Raw genomic sequence first — 21852 nt, 5'->3', positions numbered from 1 at the left:
ATGACAGTGAAGGATTGAAGTTTTACGTGAGGAAAATTATTAGACACGGTTTTCTGAGGTGCTATGACAGATGATTGCATAATTCCAATTTTATTTCTGATTATTTAAATTTTATCTGTAAAGAAATTCATGAAGTCATTACTCTTGTGCTGCGACGTAATATCTGGTTCTGTTGAGGCTTTATTCCTAACCCATTTAGCCACAGCACTGAATAAACTCATAGGATTGTTGTGGTTATTTTTAAATTATGCTGACCTGGCAGCTTTTAGTGCCCGTCTGTAGCTACAGACACTATCCTTTCATGCGCCATGAAATAATTCTAATTTTGTATTTTTCCACATGCGCTCCATTTTCTGAGCTGCTCTCTTGAGAGCATGAGTGTGATCATTGTACCATGGTGCAGCACTTATTTCTTTAATCGAAGTGGGGCGACAATATCAAGAGTGCTAGAGAAGACTGGATTTATATTTTTTGTCAAGTTATTCTGGGCTTTGGGGTTTATTGAGTGTATGAGATAGATCTGGAAGATTATTAGTGAAGCTATCTTTAATGGTCGAAAGAATAGTTCTACCTGAACGATAACGTGGTGTAGATTGAGTAACATTAGCTGATTGCAGCATACAAGAGATGAGGTAATTATCCGAGATGTCATCACTCTGCTGCAGAATTTCTATATTATCAACATCAACTCCAAATGACAGAATTAAATCTAGCGTATGATTATGGCGATGAGTTGGTCCTGTTACAATTTGTCTGACTCCAAGAGAGTTGAGAATATTGATAAATACTAATCCCAATGTATCATTTTCATTATCTATGTGAATGTTGAAGTCACTAACAATTAAAGCTCTATCTACAGTAACTACAAGATCTGATAAAAAAATGTGCAAATTCACCAAGGAAATCAGAATAAGTCCTGGGTGATCTATACATTTTAGCAAGGACAAAAGACAAAAGAGATGTTTTATTTATATCTGACGGTTGTAACAGATACACAGACTCGAAGGTAGAGTTAAACCCGGAGGTGTAGTTTATTGAGGGAAAAGGGAAGCTGGTGAACCTGAGTGCATACCGCAGTGCTATGGAGAGGAGATCACGGGAACTGGACGATGGGGTGATGAAGTGAGGAACTTGAAAATGCCAGAGTGTTGGAGAGGAGAATTACGTGGAACATTGCTGGAACAAAGGAGCGAGGAGCTCTGGACGATGACCATGAAACGTCTGGGAGAGGAAGCAGGTAAGTGAGTCTATGATCGACTTATGAGACCAGACCCAGAGTGAATGGAGAGTGGAGCTTATATAGTGTGAGGCAGATGATGAGGGAACAGGTTTCAAGTGCGGTGATTAGTATTCAGGAGAGAGAGAACGTGGAGTGTAAGTGCTGGGAGTGTCAGGAGGAACTGTGACATTACCCCCCTCTTTAAATGGGTGACTCCTGGTGCCCCAAGACAGAAGAGGTTGAGAAAATGGGGAAGAATGATCCCAGGAGGATGATCGGGGCATGGGAGGTGGCCACAGGACAGGGACTGGATCAGGGGGTCTGGGAGGCGGCCTCAGGACAGGGACTGGATCAGGGGGCCTGGGAGCTGGCCATAGGGCAAAGACAGGTTCAGGAGGCCTGGGAGCCGGCCGCAGGGTAGGGTCTGGGTCTGGAAGCCTGGGAGTCGGCCTCAGGACCACAGCCATGGGGAACTCCGAGGGCGGAGCCGTGGTAGGCGGAGCCATGTAAGTTTCTGGTGGTGGAGCCAAGGAGAGCAGAGCCGTGGAAGACTCAGGTGGCAGGGCCATGGATGGTTCAGGAGGCAGAGCCGTAGAAGGTTCCGGAGACAGGGCCATGGTAGGTGGGGTCATGGAAGGCTCAGGAGGTGGAACCATAGAAGGCCCTGGAGACGGAGCCGAGGGAGGCTCCAGAGGTGATGTCGAGGGAGGATCAGGAGGTGAAGCCGTGGGAGGCTCAGGAGGTGGAGCCCTGGAAGGCTCAGGGGTTGAAGTCATGGAAGGCTCGAGGGGCGGAGCTGAGGGAGGCTCTGAAGGCGGAGCCCTGGAAGGCATGGAAGGCTCGAGGGGCGGAGCCGTAGGAGGCTTTTGAGGCGGAGCCCCAGAAGGCTCTGGGGTTGATGCCATGGAAGGCTCGAGGGGCGGAGCCGAAGGAGGCACCGGAGGCGGAGACCTGGATGGTTCCGAGGTTGAAGCCCTGGGTGACTCGAGAGGTGGAGTCCTGGAAGGCTCGGGAGACAGTGCCGTAGCAAACTCGGGAGACGGTGCCGTAGCAGGCTCGGGAGACAGTGTCGTAGCAAACTCGGGAGACAGTGCCGTAGCAGACTCGGGAGACGGTGCCGAAGCAGACTCGGGAGACTGTGCCGAATATGGCAGAGCCATGGAGAACTTTGGGGGCGGAGCCCTGGAAGGCGGAGCCGTGGAAGACCCGGGAGGCGGAGCCCTGGAAGGTGGAGCTGTGGAACACTCGTGAGGTGGAGCACTGGAAGACTCAAGGGCCGGAGCACTGGAAGGCTCAGCTGTGGAAGACTCGGGAGGCAGAGCCCTGGAAGTCGGGGACAGAACCCTGGAAGACGGAGACGTGGAAGACCCGGGTGGCAGAGCCATGGAAGGCCCAGGAGGCAGAGCCGCAGAAGGCTCCGGGGACAGGGACGTGGAAGGCCCAGGAGATGAAGCCGTGGGAGGCGAAGCTAGGGTGTACTTCGAGGGTGGACCCATAGAAGGCAGAGTCATGGAGGAGAGCACTGGCAGAGACTGGGGGACAACCTCCGTGGTTGAGAACATTTGCAGAGACAGGGGAAAAGGTGCCCTCTTCCTTCTCTTTTTCCTTCGGCCAGCAGGGAGTGTGGTTACGGGGACGGTCAAGGCTACAGGCGCTGGCTCTGGGACGGTCGAGGCTACTGGCGATGGCTCTGGTACGGTCGAGGCCACTGGCGCTGGCTCTGGGACGGTCGAGGCCACTGGCGCTGGCTCTGGGATGGTGGAGGCCACTGGCGATGGCTCGCTGACCGTGGCCGCTGCTGGATGCAGCAGTGAATCGGCCACTGGGAACAGGATAGGGTTAGCCCCCCCCCAAAAAAAATTATTTAGGCGTTGATTTACCTTGCGGACAGGGGTTGTGGAAGGCTTGGCGACCGGGGCCGTGGAAGGCTTGGCGACTGGGGCCGTGGAAGGCTTGGGAAAGTCTACTGTGGGAGGAGATCCCAAGTCCTCATCCTCCACACCCACAGTAAAAGGTGAGTCGCTGAGTTCTAGTGCCATCTCCACGAAGCTACAGAGCGTCCAGTGAGGACCCGCCGGAGGCATCTGCTCCTTCAGTGCACTATTCAGACCAGCTCTGAAGAAATATACTAGAGAGTGGTCCTCATAGTGCACCAAATTCGCTAGATGGAGAAACTCACGCACGTGATCTTCGACTGGACGATCTCCTTGTTCGAGGAGGAGGATTTGCACATCTGGTAAATCCATAGCTATGGGTCAGTCCTTCTGTAGCAAACACTAGAGTAGGGAAAAAAAAACACAGGGTTAGAAAACCACTGCAGTACTCCGCCACTCCAGAGTAGGGCGCTGGGTTGGCAACGGGAGTCGCGGAATAACCAGGAGAAGGAATTGCAGAAGCGCTGGTGGTTAATGGAGGTGCGGAGGTATCGGATCCTGCCGGGTTCAAGATTGTTGTTGATCTGGTCTTCTGTAACAGATACACAGACTCGAAGGTAGAGTTAAACCCGGAGTTGTAGTTTATTGAGGGAAAAGGGAAGCTGGTGAACCTGAGTGCATACCGCAGTGCTATGGAGAGGAGATCACGGGAACTTGTCGATGGAGCAGTGGAGTGAGGAGCTTGAACACGCCGGAGCGTTGGAGAGGAGAATTACGTTGCTGGAACGAAGGAGCAAGGAGCTCTGGACGATGGCCATGAAACGTCTGGGAGAGGAAGCAGTTAAGTGAGTCTATGATCGACTTATGAGACCAGACCCAGAGTGAATGGAGAGTGGAGCTTATATAGTGTGAGGCAGATGATGAGGGAACAGGTTTCAGGTGCGGGTGATTAGTATTCGGGAGAGAGAGAATGTGGAGTGTAAGTGCTTGGAGTGTCAGGAGGAACTGTGACAACGGTGTCACATTAAGCATTATTAGTTCAAAAGACTTACATTTATATCTTGTCCTTTAAGTAACACCAAAAACTTCACTAGCAACACCTCCTCCTCTACCCTTCAAACGTGGCTCATGTTTATAACAATAACCTGGGGGAGTAGATTAATTTAAAATAATATATTCATCCGGTTTAAGCCAGGTTTCAGTCAAACAGATCGCATCCAATCTATGATCTGTAAACATTTCATTAACAATTAGTGCTTTGGTAGAAAGAGATCTAATGTTTAGTATCCCTATTTTTATATGATGTGTATCTTAAATTTTTTTCAATTGATTTAGTGAGGGTTTTGTGTTTGGTAGTTTGGGGAACAAACAGAGTGTCTATGAGATATCTAGGAGATACTGTCCCTATGTGTTGTAGTTTATGTGACCTGTGTGACATCTCAAGGCAGCTAGCAGACGTTTAGATTAACCAGTTTGTCTGCTTCCTGACCTGGGCCCCAGTTAGTCAAATACTATCATTATTAAGACTATGAGCCAAATTACTAGAGAGGAGAGCGGCACCTCTGTAGGGATGGAGTCCGTCTCTCTTTAGCAGGTCAGGTCTACCCCAAAAACTCTTCCAATTGTCTATAAATCCTATTTTATTCTTCAGATGTGAACATTTTAATGAAAACTTTGGAAGATTTTGAGATGATATCAGCTGCAAAGGTTAATTGAATAAAAAGTGAAGCTGTTTTGGTGGGAGAGTGGATAACAGTAACCCCCAAAAATGTTTTTATTTATTTTTCCTTTTTTTTTAAACTTATTTTGGAGATGAGTCTTTTCATTTAAGAAATTGGGAAGGGATGGCTGATAAATTAAAGGGCTGTTTGGATAAATGGAATTGGATCAAGCAAATACTAGTGGTCTACACCTTATTATAAATAACCTTGTTACTCCATCTCTTTGGCATCGGCTGACTTGTGTTGACCCGCCACCACTTTTTCTTGCTAATATCCAGTCAATGTTGATAGACTTCTTCTGGGATAAAATGCACTGGGTAGTCCATAACGTACTTACCAAAAGAAGAAGGTGGACAAGGACTTGTGTATTTGAAAAGCAGGACAGCAACCTTTCAAGTACAATTTATACAACGTTTCCTGATAGGCCCAGAGTCTGTAAGTTGGAGAACAGTGGCAGTGGCCAGTCTTTTTATACTCCAAAGGATAAAAGTCCCACATCCTTGTATTGGCTTCTGGAAGAGCCATTGGTTTATGGTGCAAGACTGGACATAACAAGTGCATCATTTTTATTGACTGAAGCCTTTATAAATGATAATGTGGTAACTCTTCATCAACTTATAAGTTTGGCGGGACCAGATCTTTTGAGGTGGATGCGGTGGCAATGCCTAATGGGGTTAGATCCACTCGAATGGTTGAAAAATGCAGACTCTTCTTTCAGTAGAAGAGACCGATTTACTCAGGAAATATTGTGATGGAGAAATTACTCCCTATGATAAAGATTTTTTTCCAAAGTTGTTGATTTCACCTAATTTAGAGGAGCATGGTGGAATTTTAACGGATTCCGAAAAATGTATGGACATGGACTTTGAAGAAGTGAATGGCAAAAAAAGTTATAAGTCATGTGTAAAATATTTTTATAAAAATGCACTAAATGGAAGAATTGATACACCCTGGTGAACTGTTTTAGATTTTGATGAAGTCATTAAGCCAAATGTGAGAATGTTTTACAAGCCACCATTAACTAAAAAATTGGAGATATACAGTGGAAAATTTTACATTGTATTATTGCTGTAAATGCCTTTATATCTGTGATGAATCCTGATGAGACAGCCAAGAATGGCAGCGTTGCGGCTCTCTGGTTTGGCCCATGGCACCTCCTTAGCAGACAGGCTGGGCAACAACCAATACCTTCGCCAGATTTTACAATCTCAGGGTTGAGTCGGTCTCGTCCCGTTTTTTGTCAGGTCCGAGCCGGTAGAACTCGGTAACGCTGCAACACAGCACTCTTCACCAAGTTGATCTAGTGTGCCTTCTGTCCCAGGTTAGCCACTACATGTCACTACCTGGATGTTCTCCTCCCTATTTTTCTGGCCTGCAAATTCATAGGAGCAATTCGCGGCCAGACCCACTACGAGTCACAGGTGCTCTGTACTGGTGTCGGGCTCCATGTGCTTAGTTCCCTTCTCGGGCTAACTCCCCATGATGTATTTCCCGCGGTAATGCCCCCCTGTCGGCGGACCTGCATTTCCCTTGGGCAGCCCCGCTGCCCTGGTCGTCGTGCTTGTATAGTCCCCCCTCATTAGGCTGGACCTACCACCGTGCCACTCCCACATACGGCTTCACAACCCTCTTGGTGTATTTGCCACACGTTGCCTCCCCCTATATTTGGCAGGATGTGGCCTCCGCAGGGTCTTTTCCCCCTGAAAGAATAGGACATCTGATAGCTCACATCCTACGCAAGAGACATAGTGAGAGAAAAGGGCGTGGCTGCTGGGATTGCTCCCATGCTAGTCATGTAGCACCTATTCCCCCCCTCAGGGGTGCGGGGAACCTAAGGTATTCTGGGTTTTGGGTTTATTGAGTGTATGAGATAGATCTGGAAGATTTTTAGTGAAGCTATCTTTAGTGGTTGAAAGAATAGTTCTACCTGAACGATAACGTGGTATAGATTAAGTAATATTAGCTGATTGCGGCATACAAGAGACGAGGTAATGATCCGAGATGTCATCACTCTGCTGCAGAATTTCTATATTATCAACATAAACTCCATATGACAGATGTATGTGACATCTCTTTGGGGGTGTTGGGGAGGGCTACGTGCAGCCGACACAGTTGCCTCTAGCATGCAGTAGCCTGCTTGCACCTGTCTCGACAGTTCACGTAACATGGTCAGTGCGTGGCGTATTTAGATGGGACCCCTTGTGTCACTTCATTCGACACAACGACTGTCGTAACCTCTGTTCCCTGAGGGAAGGAACGAGACTTTGTGTCCCTCCTGCCACAGCACTAGACCTACCACTGTAAACGGCTGTACCTTATTTTCGGCTCCTCAGTGTAAAATCCTGACTGACAGTTGCTGCACCGCTTCCCTTTATATTCCCTGTATGTCCGGGGCGGGGCATGCAAATTCTGTCTGCCAACTTGACATTGGCCTTTTCTCAAGTTCAGAGGTATGTTTGGCGTCCCAGGAAGACCCCTTGTGTCACTTCATTCAATGCAACGTCTCATTCCTTCCCTCGGGGAACGGAGGTTATGACAGTAACTATGACGTTTGTATGAATTGTTATAGACTTAAACTTTTATTTGAGGTTTTACAGAACTTGTTTAAATCATTTGATGATGAATTTGCAATGTAAACTTTCATTTTTGGTGTAAAATATACAAGGAGATGCCAGAGAGTGTCAGCTGTTAAATTTTATTTTGGGTAAAAATAAATTAGCAATATACATGAGTAGGAAAGATAAAATGTAACAAAATCAGGATTTTAATCTTGTGGCCATTTTTTGTGCCATGGTGAAGTCAAGATTGTTGAATGATTTTAGTTTTTTATAAAGCTAATTTATGTATTGCAATGTTTGAGGATGTTTGGTGCTATGGAGAGGTTTTGTGCTCTGTTGTAGACAATGAACTTCATTTTACTCAATTTAAAGGTGGGGTATGTGATTTTCTTTTTTGACCATTTTTTCAAAATAACTTGAAATCCTATTCCTAACCCACTTACTGGCTGTAAATTAGAAGCACTGAAATGAAAATTAAGCAATTTAATCATCTGTGGAACGGGCAGGACTCGAAAAACTCCAGCCGATCATTTTCAAGACCATCTAGAATCATTGGACAGAAAATGTGTCAATCAAACGGTCGTACCATGCCCCCACCACCCTGGCGCGCGTGTCCCGTTCCTCATCAGCTGCTTTCAGATGGAGCGGCATTTACTACACAGAGCTGTAGTTCATCACTGACAAGCTGGGCAATTTACCCTTCATTATCACGGCCCAGCTTGTTAGTGAACTACGGCTCTGTGTAGTATACGCCGCTCCATCTGAAAGCAGCTGATGGCGATTTACTAATCAATGAATGCACTTTATGTTATGTGCTTTACTGACGAGATGCGCATAACAATCTCATCTGATAACGTTATATCGGTCAGCCCTATATTTAGCCATAAACTTCGGTGACAACCAGGACGTCCAATATATTTTTATATATTTTATATATATTTATACAATATATATTTACATTTCAAAAACATCAATTTTCTAACAATACTAATGATTTATGTGACTGTTGAATGTTAATAATATCTGGTGCAACTTACCGCTGAATGTTGTGCCATGTTGACGGTCTTAGCAGGTAAATGGTGACGTCATGCAGAAACTCCAACCTATGCTAGCCTGGCTCGCTCTCGCGCATCTGAGTTTTCGCTCGTGCATGATTGCGCGTCCATGTTTTTCGAATGGGTGGAGTCAGGGCCAGCGTTGGAGGAGAGAAGGTAGGACCTTATGAGTTGTGTATTTTCAAAATCTGCCGGCCGTTTTGCAAATCACATACCCCACCTATAAGTAAAAAAAAAATTCTTTATAAAATGTATTTTTTCTTTTTAAAATTTAAATAGGTGTTATTTAATGTTTATAAGTGGAAATAAATTGTAATAAATGTGTTTAAAATTTTTTACATTAAAATCTCTCTCTCTCTATCTCAATTTCTAGTCGTCTGCATTCTAATAAACTGCTGTGTGATTGTCATGTGGCATGGCTCTCTGATTGGTTGAGACAGAGGCCCCGCCTAGGCCTCTATACTCAGTGCATGGCCCCACCGTCCCTGAGGGGCCACAACATTGCTGAAGTGCAAAAAAAAGAATTCATCTGTTCAGGTGTGTGTGTATATTTGTCTGTGTTAGTTCTTAGTGTTGGTTTATATTAGATGTGGTTTGTTAATAGGGTGTGCAAACCCTTGATATGGGTTTGCACACACAAACCCTTATCAACCCTGTTGATAAGGGTTTGTGTGTGCAAAAATAAATACATTAATTTGCTCTTTTGTTGTCAGTGCTTTCATATTCTTTCTATTTTTGCTCATGCTTTCAAGACTTCAATTCAGGTAAGTTATTTGAGTTGAAATAACGCAGGCAAAAAACCCAAATTTGCCTCTACCCAAATTTTTGTTTAAGAAATGTTTCATTTATTTCAAACTAACCCTAGCTTTGTATATCATATTACCTTTGCATACTCGTCATTTCTTTGTGTGTATGTTTCAGGGTCCCAGTCACACTCGTCCTGTAGTGTGCTACAGTGTCCTGAGCTGTGCACCTGCAGTAATAATATAGTGGACTGCCGGGGAAAAATCCTGACTGAAATACCCACCAACCTGCCAGAGACCATTACTGAAATGTGAGTGAGAAGGACACACACAGGCACGCACTCACACACACACGTTGGTACTCCTGTCATTAAGAGGATTCTCCATTTTATACTGTACCAACTATGTATTCTATCCCCTAACCCTACACCTACCCCTCAACCTAACACTCACAGAAAAATGTTGGCATTTTTTCATAAAAAAAAAACATTGTTTAATATGTTGTTTAGGCCATTTAATTTACAGGGACTGGTGGTTTGAGTATTTCTGTAATTGCTGATCTCCTGGGATTTTCATGCACAACAATCTCTAGAGTTTACTCAGAATGGTGCCAAATACAAAAAACATCCAGTGAACAGCAGTTCTGCAGGCAGAAACACCTTGTTGATGACAAGGCATAATAAAATATCTTTGAATTATGGTAAATTGTCTGCACTCATATAGCACATTTTTAAGCATCTCATTCACCCATTCACACACTCATTCACACACCAATGACGGCAGAGCTGCCATGCAAGGCGCTAGCCTGCCATTGGGAGCAACTTGGGGTTCAGTGTCTTGCCCAAGGACACTTCGGCATGTGGAGTTGTGTGGGTCTGGAATCGAACCACCAACCCTGGTACTAGTGGACAACCCGCTCTACCACCTGAGCCACAGCCGCTTCACATTATCTGATATTATTATTACTATTACAGTTTTTGACAATTGCTTACAATTTCAGAAACTATGGCTCCTTTTCTCTTAACTCTACACAAAAAAAAAAAAAAACACACACACAACATACAAAATGTCACACATCTCTTGCAAAAGCAAGCACTTCATTCAAAACTATATTAACTCTTCTCAAAATGGTGTTTTTGCATCAAAACTCTACACAAAAACCATCAAATTATAAGATCTTATACACGGCAACTACACAAGGATGTGATCCACTGATCACAATGTATAGTCAGAACATTAATAACGTGAAAAATTACTATTACAATTTGAAAAAAAATTAAATAAATAAATGTTCAGAACTTCTTAAACTACTTTAAAGAATTCTCAACAAAAATCCTCCAGCTTTGCAGGCACTTCTCGGGCACTTCTCGCGCACCTTACAGTCTAGATGATCTCACAAAAGCTCAATGGGGTTAAGATCCATAACACTCTTTTCCAATTATCTGTTGTCCAATTTCTTTCTATTTCAAGAGAGGCTTTTTCTTTGCAATTCTTCCCATAAGGCCTGCACCCCTGAGTCTTCTCTTTACTGTTGTACATGAAACTGGTGTTGAGTGGGTAGAATTCAATGAAGCTGTCAGCTGAGGACATGTGAGGCGTCTATTTCTCAAACTACAGTCTCTGATGTACTTACAGTATCCTCTTGTTTAGTTGTACATCTGGTCTTCCACATCTTTTTCTGTCCTTGTTAGAGCCAGTTGTCCTTTATATTTGAAGACTGTAGTGTACACCTTTGTATGAAATCTTCAGTTTCAATCATTGTATAGACTTCATTGCTCAAAACAACGATTGACTGAAGAGTTTCTAGAGAAAGCTGTTTCTTTTTTGCCATTTTTCACCTAATATTGACCTTAAGACATGCCAGTCTATTGCATACTGTGGCAACTCAAAAACAAACACAAAGACAATGTTAAGCTTCCTTTAACGAACCAAATAGCTTTCAACTCTGTTTGATATAATGGCAAGTGACTTTCTAGTAACAAAGTAACAATTTAACATGATTACTCAAGGATAAGGTGTTGGAGTGATGGCTGCTGGAAATGGTGCCTGTCTAGATTTGATCAAAAATAACTTTTTTTCAAATAGTAAAGGTGCTGTTTTTTTACATCAGTAATGTCCTGACTATACTTTGTGATCAGTTGAATACCACTTTGGTGAATTAAAGTACCAATTTCCTTCCGAAACAGAAAAATCTGTACATTGTTATTATTAACTTTTGGCCTTCAGTGCATATAACAGAACAAACCCCATTAACGTAAATTATTAATAATGAAATAATAAATAAAATAAAATTACATACAACAAAAAACAAAAACCATATAAACAAAGAACAAAAATCCTGTGGGAAATGTCAAGTCCACAGTACAAGCAGCCATTGCACATCAAATCAGCAAATTCTAAAGGTAGTAATTGTATATATTCAACAAAGGGCTACCATACCTTAACGTAATATATTATAACTATTTTTATTAAGTCTTTCTTTGTCATGCTTTCTAGACTTGAAGGCAAGTTATTTTTGCTGAGGTAGGGCAGGCACAAAGTTTTGGTTTCATGTCCCAATATGCAGTCCAAGACTTTGCTTCTACCCAACATTTTTATATGAGAGCATATATATTTTCTTTAAACTAAACTTACACACAACTAAATAGGATTTTTGCCTCCTTTTAATAGATGTAGCTCCCACATTGCACACGCATACACAAACAAACACAAGCGAGGTTTGCATATCTGTATCAAGCATTTTAACTTTGGAGGTCATGCTAAAGTCATCTACATTAATTCAGTATGGAAATTTATTTATTTTATCAATAGTATCTCGTCTGAGGGCCAACACTCTGGCAACGGAACCGGATTGAGAAGCCACATCTTTTAACTGTTGTGACTGTCAATGCCAGGGTCATTGGCTATCTTTTTTTCTTCCCTCCTGTCTCGGTCTGTCATCCCTTAATTTTTCTTCCTTTGAAAGGTGCATGCAGAGCTTTGACAGATGAGTATGATTATCTCATTTGGCTCTGCTTGAATGAAATGTGTGTATGTGTGTGTTTGTCCACCTACAGTATGTGGGGGCCTAATTTTCATTCTCTGTCAACTTTTGAGAGCTTATTTGATTTATGACATATTTACTAATAGACAGTGGGAGAGTTATAAATTAATTATAAATAGGCATTGCTATGTGTTGATTGTTCTAGTATTGAATGGATAATATAATTATGTTTCTTGATTCATTATTGACATCCCAGATGGAAAAAAACTACAGCTGATGTTGATTTACCTCTTATTATGCAGATGTGTTTATCAGATAGTTGCATTTAATGAAAGATAAAGTTGTTTTTCTGAATAGTGAATGTGTCTGTTTATTGTTGTTGTTGTTTTGTTTGTTTTTGAGGCGGTGTTTAGATGTCAGTGTGCTTATAATTATATTTTTCACAGAACAAAGATGTGGATTTGTACCAGATTGTCTGAACAAAGAGCACTAAAATGCACAAACACAACCAGACAGTCTGGCTGACATGGGTACTGCTTCAATTTAGAGATACAACAAACAGACACAGCTGCTACACTATGACAAAATTTTCTACCTGTCACAAATTTTACCTCTCTTCCTCCTCACCCCGACCACCTCTTATTTTCTCACATTTTTGTACTATAAAAACAGACATTTATAGTATAAAATAGTCATGTAATAGCCCATCATTTTCCATTCAACCTCACTTTTTTGTGATTTGGATTATTCCCTCTGAAACGTAAACTTTTTTTGATTTGGTTTATTCTCTCTGTTCACAGTCGACTGGAGCAGAATTCCATCAAGATAATCCCACCAGGAGCATTCTCACCTTACAAGCGTTTGCGGAGAATGTAAGTGTGCATCCCTGTGAGCACATATACTGTATGCAATCACACACTATCATATCTCACCTCTCTCGTCTCTCTTTTTTTTCAGAGATTTGAGTAATAATCAAATAACTGAACTGGCTTCTGACTCCTTTCAAGGTCTCCGATCTCTAAATTCTCTGTGAGTATATATATATATATATATACAGGATGTGTCTGGGTGTGTGGGTGTGTGTGTGTGTGCGAATGTGCGTGAGAAGAGGATGTAAGAGTTATATTCAGCTTCCATTCTTCTTTCAATTATTGATGATCTGACTCGTTCAAACTTTTAGAGATGATAGAACAGATATATCCCAGCAGGATCTCGGTCAACCAAAAGCCCACCATTCAAACATACAGGAGTCCAGGACACTCCTCGTTCTAATAGATTAAAAGGATATTCCGCCAACAAATGAATATTCTGTCATAATTTACCCTCATATCTCTTCCACAAAATAATTGTAAATGGGGCCAGGGGCTTTAAAGGACAAAAAAGGACCTTAAAGGAATATTCCGGGTTCAATACAAGTTAAACTCAATCGACAGCATTTGTGACATAATGTTGATTACCACAAAAAACTATTTTAACTCATCCCTCCTTTTCTTTAAAAAAGCAAAAATATAGGTTACAGTGAGACTCAGTTAAATATATCAGTTAAAACTCATGTATTATTTTAGCTGTAAAGTTGTTTAAATCGTAATTTTTGCAAGTTGTTTAAATCCTAATTTTTAAAGTCGTTTTAGGATTTGTTGACATTACATCGTCATGGCAACGAAGTCATAATTGTCTCTAGGTTAGTTAGTGATTTTATCACACTAAAATCATGTTAATACGCATGTTATTTATGTCTAGTGGCTATACTTTTGAAATAGCATTTTAACGGATTGGCCCCATTCACTTCCATTGTAAGTACATCACTATAACCTACTTAAAAGAAAAGAAATAATTTTGTGGTAATCAATATTATGCCACAAATGCTGTTGATTGAGCTTAACCTCTATTGAACCTGGAAGATAACTTTAAAAGCTTCAGGAAAGAAGTTCAAATTAGTCATCTTGCCTTAATAAGAGTGCTTGCCAGATGTGAGTGTGAATAAATGATGACATTATTTTAATTTTGGGGTTAACAGTCCCTTTAACATCCTTTAAAGACTGTTTAGATATGGACACATTCTTATGTACAGTACTGTGCAAAATGTTCTACTTGAACATTTGTCTTATGATTATTATTATTTTATATCTTCTGTTTTGGTGTGTCAATAGAAAATATAAAATGTAGATTTCCAAAAATGTATTTTCTCAAATAGAATGGAATAGAAGTAGAACAAGTGGTTCTGAAACAGATGGTATGCCCCCCATAGCCTCAACATCATTGAGTCAGTCTGGGATTAATTGAAAAAACAGAAGCAATTAAGTCATCCTAAATACATAAAACTGGGGCAAGATCTCCGAGATACTTGGAACAATCTTTCTGACAACCTTGCAAAACTGTGCACAAGTGACACACTAAATATTGATTTAGTTTTTTATGTTTACTGCAATTTGTTTGAGGTATATTGATACATACAAATTATTCATGGCATTATTTTTTCAAATACCCTCACTATACAAAATGTTTCATAACTGCCTAAAACTTGTGCATGTATGAATATGTTGCTTGAATGCACTAAGCTGTTTGTGTTGGCCTGATATTTTCATTGTGTCTGTATGTGTGTGGGGTTATGGGGGTATATGTGTCCATGTCCTGCTCCCTTGGTCTCTGTATTTTCTTTGGTTTACTTTACTGACTGGGTTCCAATTAGCCAGAACCTAGAGGGCAGAACAGTTCTCCCCCTCCCTCGTTCCCCCCAGACCAGCCTCTTAGGAACACCAGCCAGCCATTAAAAAACATAATCTCTAGCCAGGAGAGACATCCAATTTACGTGTAGCACAGCCATACATGAAAGTCCTGATATGACATCACAGCAATGAAATATGTTTTATATGTAGGATATCAGCATATAGCCAAAGCCACAATGTCTTTGTTCATTCTAAAATGAAGATGCCAAGAAATTATTTACTGTAACTCTATGTGGCTATTTTAGATTTGTCATATATTTTCCAATATTCTTCACACATTAATACGGCAACCTCAGCTTGCATAGGGTAATGGACAGTTAGGAGAATGTAATGAATATGAGCATGTCATTGATATAATTATCCTGGGAATATTATTTTACATATACTTTTTTCATGGTTTTGCCACACATATGTGGGTCAACACTATTTGATCTATTTTGGACAGAATAGTTCACAAAAAATAATTATTTTCATGTCATAAAACCCATATGAATTTCTTTCAGGAAAACAAAAGGAATTATTTATAACATTATGTCTAATCTGCTCCATACAATTAAAGTAAATGGCAACCACCGCAGTCAAGCACTATTTTCAATGAATTGTGATTTAAATGTCAGTCTATACCTCACTCAAAGCTATCATATGCTTCTGAAGACTTAAATTGTATAAGAAAATTAGTCAAATTCTTTTTTTTTTTTTTTTTTTTGCATTTTTGGAGCTTGACAGCCCCTAGTCCCCATTCACTTTCACTGTATGGAAGAGAGCAGTTAGGACATTCTGCTAAACATTAGCTTTTGTGTTCAACAAGAGAAAGAAACTCATGGGTTTGGAATGACATGAGGGTCAGTAAATGATAACTACATTTAAATTTTTGGGTGAACTATTGCTTTAAATATGATTTGTGGCTGATAACACTAAAATGATTTCAGGTGGGACATCTCATGCTCCATTCAAGGAATCAAGGTTGTGTGTGTGTGTGGGTAGGTAATGAGCATCTTTAATCTTTGGTTTTATTTAATGTCCCCTTGTGTTTCTTTCTTCTAGAGTTTTATATGGGAATAAAATCACAGAAATTACCAAAGGCCTTTTTGATGGACTATTCTCATTGCAGCTACTGTGAGTAATACACGTTTTATTCATTTGTGTTTGAAGAGGCTTTGAAGGCATGTTTGTGTGTGTGTGTGTGTGTGTGGACACGTGAGGAGAACACCATAAGAATCATTCATTCCCTTGATGACAGACAGCACAGGTAGACAGGTGTTTGTGTTTGAGGAAGGTGTGTTAGGAAATACATGTTAATCAAAGTATTAATAGGGGTTTAAGTATATCATAAGCATTCTGTGCTACTACAGAACAACACACACACACACTCATACCATGTCAAAGTTGAATATAGATGTTACTTTTATTCACACATACTAATTAATTTTTCAGAGATAAACAACTAAAAGTTGTGAAACTTACATTGAAAGCAATAATACCCTAATAACTCACCGCACACACAAACACACACCCTCTCGCTCTTTCTCACAAACAAATACACTATTTTATTGTTTTATACGAGATGCGGACCATAAATTGTGTTTAGATGAAAGCTGATTTGCAAACTGAAGCCTCAGTTTATCCAGAACCTTCCCATAAGGCACAGCGAACAAGGGGAATATTTGTGAAGTGCTATTTTTTGTAATTTAATTATCTTCCCTGAGATCCAGTGATAATGTTATAAACGTTTTTTTGCACCAAAACAGTCAGAATTTAGTAATATATGATAATTTTCCACCCTGGCCTGAGCACCTCCTTTTAACTTAAACGTAAACGCCCACTGTTCTGATTGACTAAAATCATGCAGCCCCTCAAATTCAGCAAACTCAATCTGAAGAGAATGAACACAAGCCCCTCAACATCATAAAACAAATTTGCAGGGTTTACACATAACACACATCCAACACATTGCATCTGAATATATTAAACTGTTCATCTCAAGCACAACTGTTAACACTAAGCAATATTAAACAGTCATATCAGTATAATTATCAAACAGTCATGACATATGAAATATTCATGAATGAAACGATTTACTAATGTTTTTGAAAGGGTCCAAGTGTTTTTAGCTGCCCAATACTTCAATAACAGTTCCTTTGCAAAGCTTGAATCATATTATGTCTGGTTCACCAGCCGACATTAGCCCAAAAAAAAAAAAAAAACCAGCACACATAGTCCAGAGATGTGAAACTAGACACATATACATACAAAATCATCCTGCACTGTGGCGCACATCACTGGATACACATCAAATCTGTCAAAGACGTCCATCTTAGTACATTTTTACATACATTGATGAGCCACAACATTATAACCACTCACAGGTGAAGCAAATTTGATCATCTCCTAACATTCCTAACAACTTGATACTGCGACAGATTCATGGCAGCGGTCAAAGAGTCTACGTAGTTCATGTTTATATACAAAATAATTTAACATTGTCCAGATGGGTCCCCTTAGGTGTTATTTTAGGAATAGTTAGCCACGGAAGGCCTGTTCTTTTGACTTGAACTGTATGCCAGGGGGCGGGGCCAAGGGTGCAATGACGAATGTTGAGGGATGTGTAAAGGCAAATTAGCAATGTTTCATTACGTCATGAACAGATGTTTCAGCAGGGTGGAAACAATAAATGCTCTTTTTAGATGGGGGACCAAGTTTTGAGTTCTAAAATTTACAGTATGTTTTATAGCACAGTTACCTCTTATATGTCTAAATATCAAGGACAATTTGATTCTAACTTTCATGACCTCTTTAAAGTGTCGCTCATTTATTTGTTTGTAGATTTAAATCGTTTTGCAAGTGGCATTTATAATATCTCAATTTACAACAAATGTATAGATTTTCCTTCCTGTTTGCTTGAGAAATTTGTGTAAAATGTCACATCTGAATGTTTATCCCAACAGGTTACTAAATGCGAACAAGATCAATTGTTTGCGTGTAGATTCTTTCCAAGACCTGCAAAATCTCAATCTTTTGTCACTTTATGACAACAAACTCCAGACCATTGCAAAGGGAACTTTCTCATCTCTCCGAGCCATACAGACGCTGTGAGTTTCTTAAAGAAAATAGTAATTGATTTAATTATTTATTCCCACTTTATCTCTTTTTTATAGTTAACCCTTATAATGTGTTCCGGTCAAAACTTACCAATTAACTTACATTTTTCTGAAAACTGTAGTTTATTTCATCCAGTTGGAACAAAATTCCATGACTTTGTTCACACAGGGCATTTGTACACACACATATATATATAGATATATATTTTAGATAATTTTCATAAAATTGTATTGGATTTATTTCACTTTATTACATCTGTGGAGCTCCCGGTCTAAAGTGACCGACCACTGGAAATGAATGTATTAGACTACAAAATATTAAGCATAAATATTAAGCGTTCAGTAGTATACCAATCCTTTAGATAAGCACATATGTGGTCCTCAGACATTTGCTGATATATGTGTGCTGTAATCATACGTCAATTTGTGTTGATCACATTCGAAAGCTATTCATATGTACATATTTACAGTAAAAATTAGACTGGACAGAGGCAAATTTATGCAACGGTGCTCATCTTAAACTAATATATTTCTGTTTATCAGTCATCTGGCCCAGAACCCCTTCATGTGCGACTGCCATTTGAAGTGGCTGGCTGACTATTTGCAAGACAACCCAACTGAGACCAGTGGAGCTCGTTGCACCAGTCCACGTCGCCTTGCCAACAAGCGCATCGGCCAGATCAAGAGCAAGAAGTTCCGCTGTTCAGGTACATGAACACATGTAAATGGCTTTTTGCCAATTGCTGCTGTTAAAGGTGTAAATATTATTAATTTGTCAGACTTACTCAAATAAACATACACACATACACACATACACACACACACACGCACTCTTTTTGACTGTTCCTTAGAATGGACTTCAAGAATGTGAGTGGCAATACATGTGTGAGTGTGTGTGGTTGAGGATGAAAGCATCTTTTACTTATACAGGCATATGCATTTTTGAGGGTCTCAGCTTGACTTATCGTCTCCTATCTAAGCAGATTACAAATCTGAATGCAAATGTGTCTGTGCGTATGTGTGTGTAAAATCAGTTTACTGTATGTCAGCTGAACATTGATTGATTCATATTAATTTATTGATCTGCACACAAACACACACCCACGCACACACACATGTTGGTGCGGCTATCCTTATGAAGACTCTTCATAGACATAATGATTTTTATACTATACAAACTATAGATTCTATACCCTAACACTAACCCTGATCCTAAACCTAAACCTCACAGAAAACGTTCTACATTTTTACATTAAAAAAAAACCATTGTTTAGTATGTTTTATAAGTGATTTATATTATGGAGACACTAGAAATGTCCTAATAAACCATATTTATAGCATAATACACTTGTAATTGCCAGTATGTAACCTAAAAAATGTCATTGTAAACCACCCAAACCACACACATACACAGTTATTTTCTCAGTTATCTGTATATCTTTCTTTGTATAGCTAAAGAGCAGTACTTTATACCAGGTATGTCCAACTACCAAGTACTGTGTTTATGCCTTTGTGTGTGCAATGCACAAGAGCCTCAATTACACAATGCACACTAATACACCAATGCACGCAATCACACACTCACACATGTTTAGTATTTGGTTTATTCATGAATTGATTTACTGATTCAGGATTGCTTGTGGATGCAGTGCCTGTTAAAACTTCACCAGCCTGGTCTATGCCACTTTTGCTGTGTGCATGCTCACAAGCGCATTTGGTGGCATGGGTTTGACACACAGTTTTTCCAGTGTGTGAGTGTGAGTGTATGACATTCTTTGTCTCTTTCTTCCTTTCTTGCACACATACTCAGGGATTCATCATATCAATAAGTGTAAGTAATTTACACTAGTGCCACCATAGTCCCCTCCACCCAAATCAGTCAACCAACAAGCCCCTCCCCCTCAATCCCAGCCAATCACAGACCAGGAACCCTAATATTTTTTAAATGAGTTCAGAGGTTTATAAAGAATGTGGTTTCAGGTGAATGTATATGTGTGTTTGAATGTATGATATAGAGTAGAACTGCTGGTTTATAGACATTATGCATATTTACTGTACAACAGTTGCCACACTCCTCTGTTTCTGCACTACTCCTCTGTTTCTGCACTTTCCACCTTTTCAATATCTCCATCTGTTTTCACATCCCTTATATTTTTCAACCTGAACGTAGTATCTCATCCTGTATCTCTTGACCCTTTGTTACTCTCTCTCTCTCTCTCTCGCTCTCTCTCTCTCTCTCTCTCTCTCTCTTTGTGTCTTGTAGAGGAAATTCAGCGAGGTTTTCCTTTGTGCTTGATCTAACCATGTATTTGCAGACTCGGACTAATACATGGTTCTGTCAAGCACCATGGAAGGTCTTGCAGCATCTACAGCATGGCAAGCAACAAGAGTCAACCTGTGTGTGTGTGTGCAAACGTTTTTTTTTAATTTTTTTTTATTGTATGCATCGAATGGGCAGGTATGTCTTTGTGCATATTGTACTTTGTGTGTGTGTGTGTGTGTGTGTGTGTGTGTGTGTGTGTGTGTGTGTGTGTGTGTGTGTGTGTGTGTGCAAAACATTCTAAAGTCATGGCTTATATAAAGGTTCCCACTATCATGAAAAACCTGGAGAAATCAGTACATTTGAAAACTGTGTTTTCCAGGCCTGAAAAAGTAATTAAAAGTAATTGGAAGTCATGGAAATTTATAATAATGAACATACAGGTTTAAAGTGCTGTTCTCTATTGGCTTATGCTCTATTCTCTATTTGCTTTTGGGTAGAGTAATACTTGTTCACAAACCAGACCGTGTCATGCCTGAAAAGAATGTGAGTGAATCAATGGAAGTGGAGCGTAGTTCTAGCGGGAAGACCAGCAGGTGTACATCATCACATCATTAGCTGGGTAACTCCTAGCCAATTGCACGTAAGCCAATGCTTTATAAGTCCGCTCACAATCTATCACATTGCTGTTTCGGTGAGCTAACACTGCAACTAGACGCGTGTCAACCTCTCCAGGCCACAGCACATCTCTGGAAGCCCGCCTTCCCTTTCCAACGACGTCGTCACTTCATCTCAACTTCTGCCAACATCAAACCCATGGGGAGTAAACAACCAGCAAACCCGGAGCTTCACCCATATCTCATTCACTCAGGAGATCTCTCTCAATCGCATTGCACGGCACGGAAGGAGCGCGCACCCTGTGAATACTGCAAAATCATCGGCTCAGGCAGCAGCCGGCTTCCATCAGAAATAAGCTAAATCATTTTCATATCCATCAAATGCATTCAGATCTAGTCATGGGTCTAGACCTTCCGTTGCCATGCTACCTGTTCATCACAAAGTTGCAAAGCTGCTTGTTCATCATAACGCATTCACATCAATATCAAAAGCCAGTATTTCATGTCAACAGCGCATTCACTCTATGGCAGGCAATCGCGTAATCTCATGAGGGCAACCTGTCAAGGTTCATTCACTTGTCATTCACAGTCTGCATGCCCGAGCGTTCCCCATCGGGGAATTAAGATAATTATTCAGGCATATCATCATGTACAGTCAGCGCTTATCATACGGGCTCTCCTTACTTCATTCAGTAAGATTCCCCCATTTTGCGGTCGCCTTCGCCCAAATCACGTAACGGGTGCATTCCAATCCAGTTCATCATCCCTATGCCCTACTCACTAGGAAGTCCGAGCCCATGATGTGAGCATTCCGAGGGAGCATGACATCACAGTTTCACCTGTTGATGGGCCCCCCCTTTCTTGAGCACAAACCATGCAAATTACATACCCAACTTAAATGGCTGTATCTACTGGCCCCCTTGGAGTATGGACACAGCTGTAGTATCTTTTGAAAGAAGACACTTTGGGCTTCACTTCTCAAGTTTCAGAATTAATAT

General features: G+C 40.7%; 1 protein-coding gene across 1 annotated transcript in view; it reads left to right on the top strand.

Moving 5' to 3' along the window:
* LOC127643526 (slit homolog 2 protein-like) overlaps window positions 1–21852 on the top strand; it is a 111627-nt gene that overhangs the window by 23196 nt on the left and 66579 nt on the right. Inside the window, exons 5-14 of the mRNA XM_052126320.1 lie at window positions 8801–8964; window positions 9180–9191; window positions 9349–9481; window positions 12954–13025; window positions 13111–13182; window positions 15924–15995; window positions 17825–17968; window positions 18521–18684; window positions 19430–19453; window positions 19788–19808. Coding sequence (XP_051982280.1) covers window positions 8801–8964; window positions 9180–9191; window positions 9349–9481; window positions 12954–13025; window positions 13111–13182; window positions 15924–15995; window positions 17825–17968; window positions 18521–18684; window positions 19430–19453; window positions 19788–19808 — 878 coding nt within the window. The remainder of the gene's footprint in view (window positions 1–8800; window positions 8965–9179; window positions 9192–9348; window positions 9482–12953; window positions 13026–13110; window positions 13183–15923; window positions 15996–17824; window positions 17969–18520; window positions 18685–19429; window positions 19454–19787; window positions 19809–21852) is intronic.

This window comes from Xyrauchen texanus, chromosome 5 (genome assembly GCF_025860055.1).
Source record: "Xyrauchen texanus isolate HMW12.3.18 chromosome 5, RBS_HiC_50CHRs, whole genome shotgun sequence".
Lineage (NCBI taxonomy): Eukaryota > Metazoa > Chordata > Actinopteri > Cypriniformes > Catostomidae > Xyrauchen > Xyrauchen texanus.
This window is presented reverse-complemented; position numbering and strand designations above follow the sequence as displayed.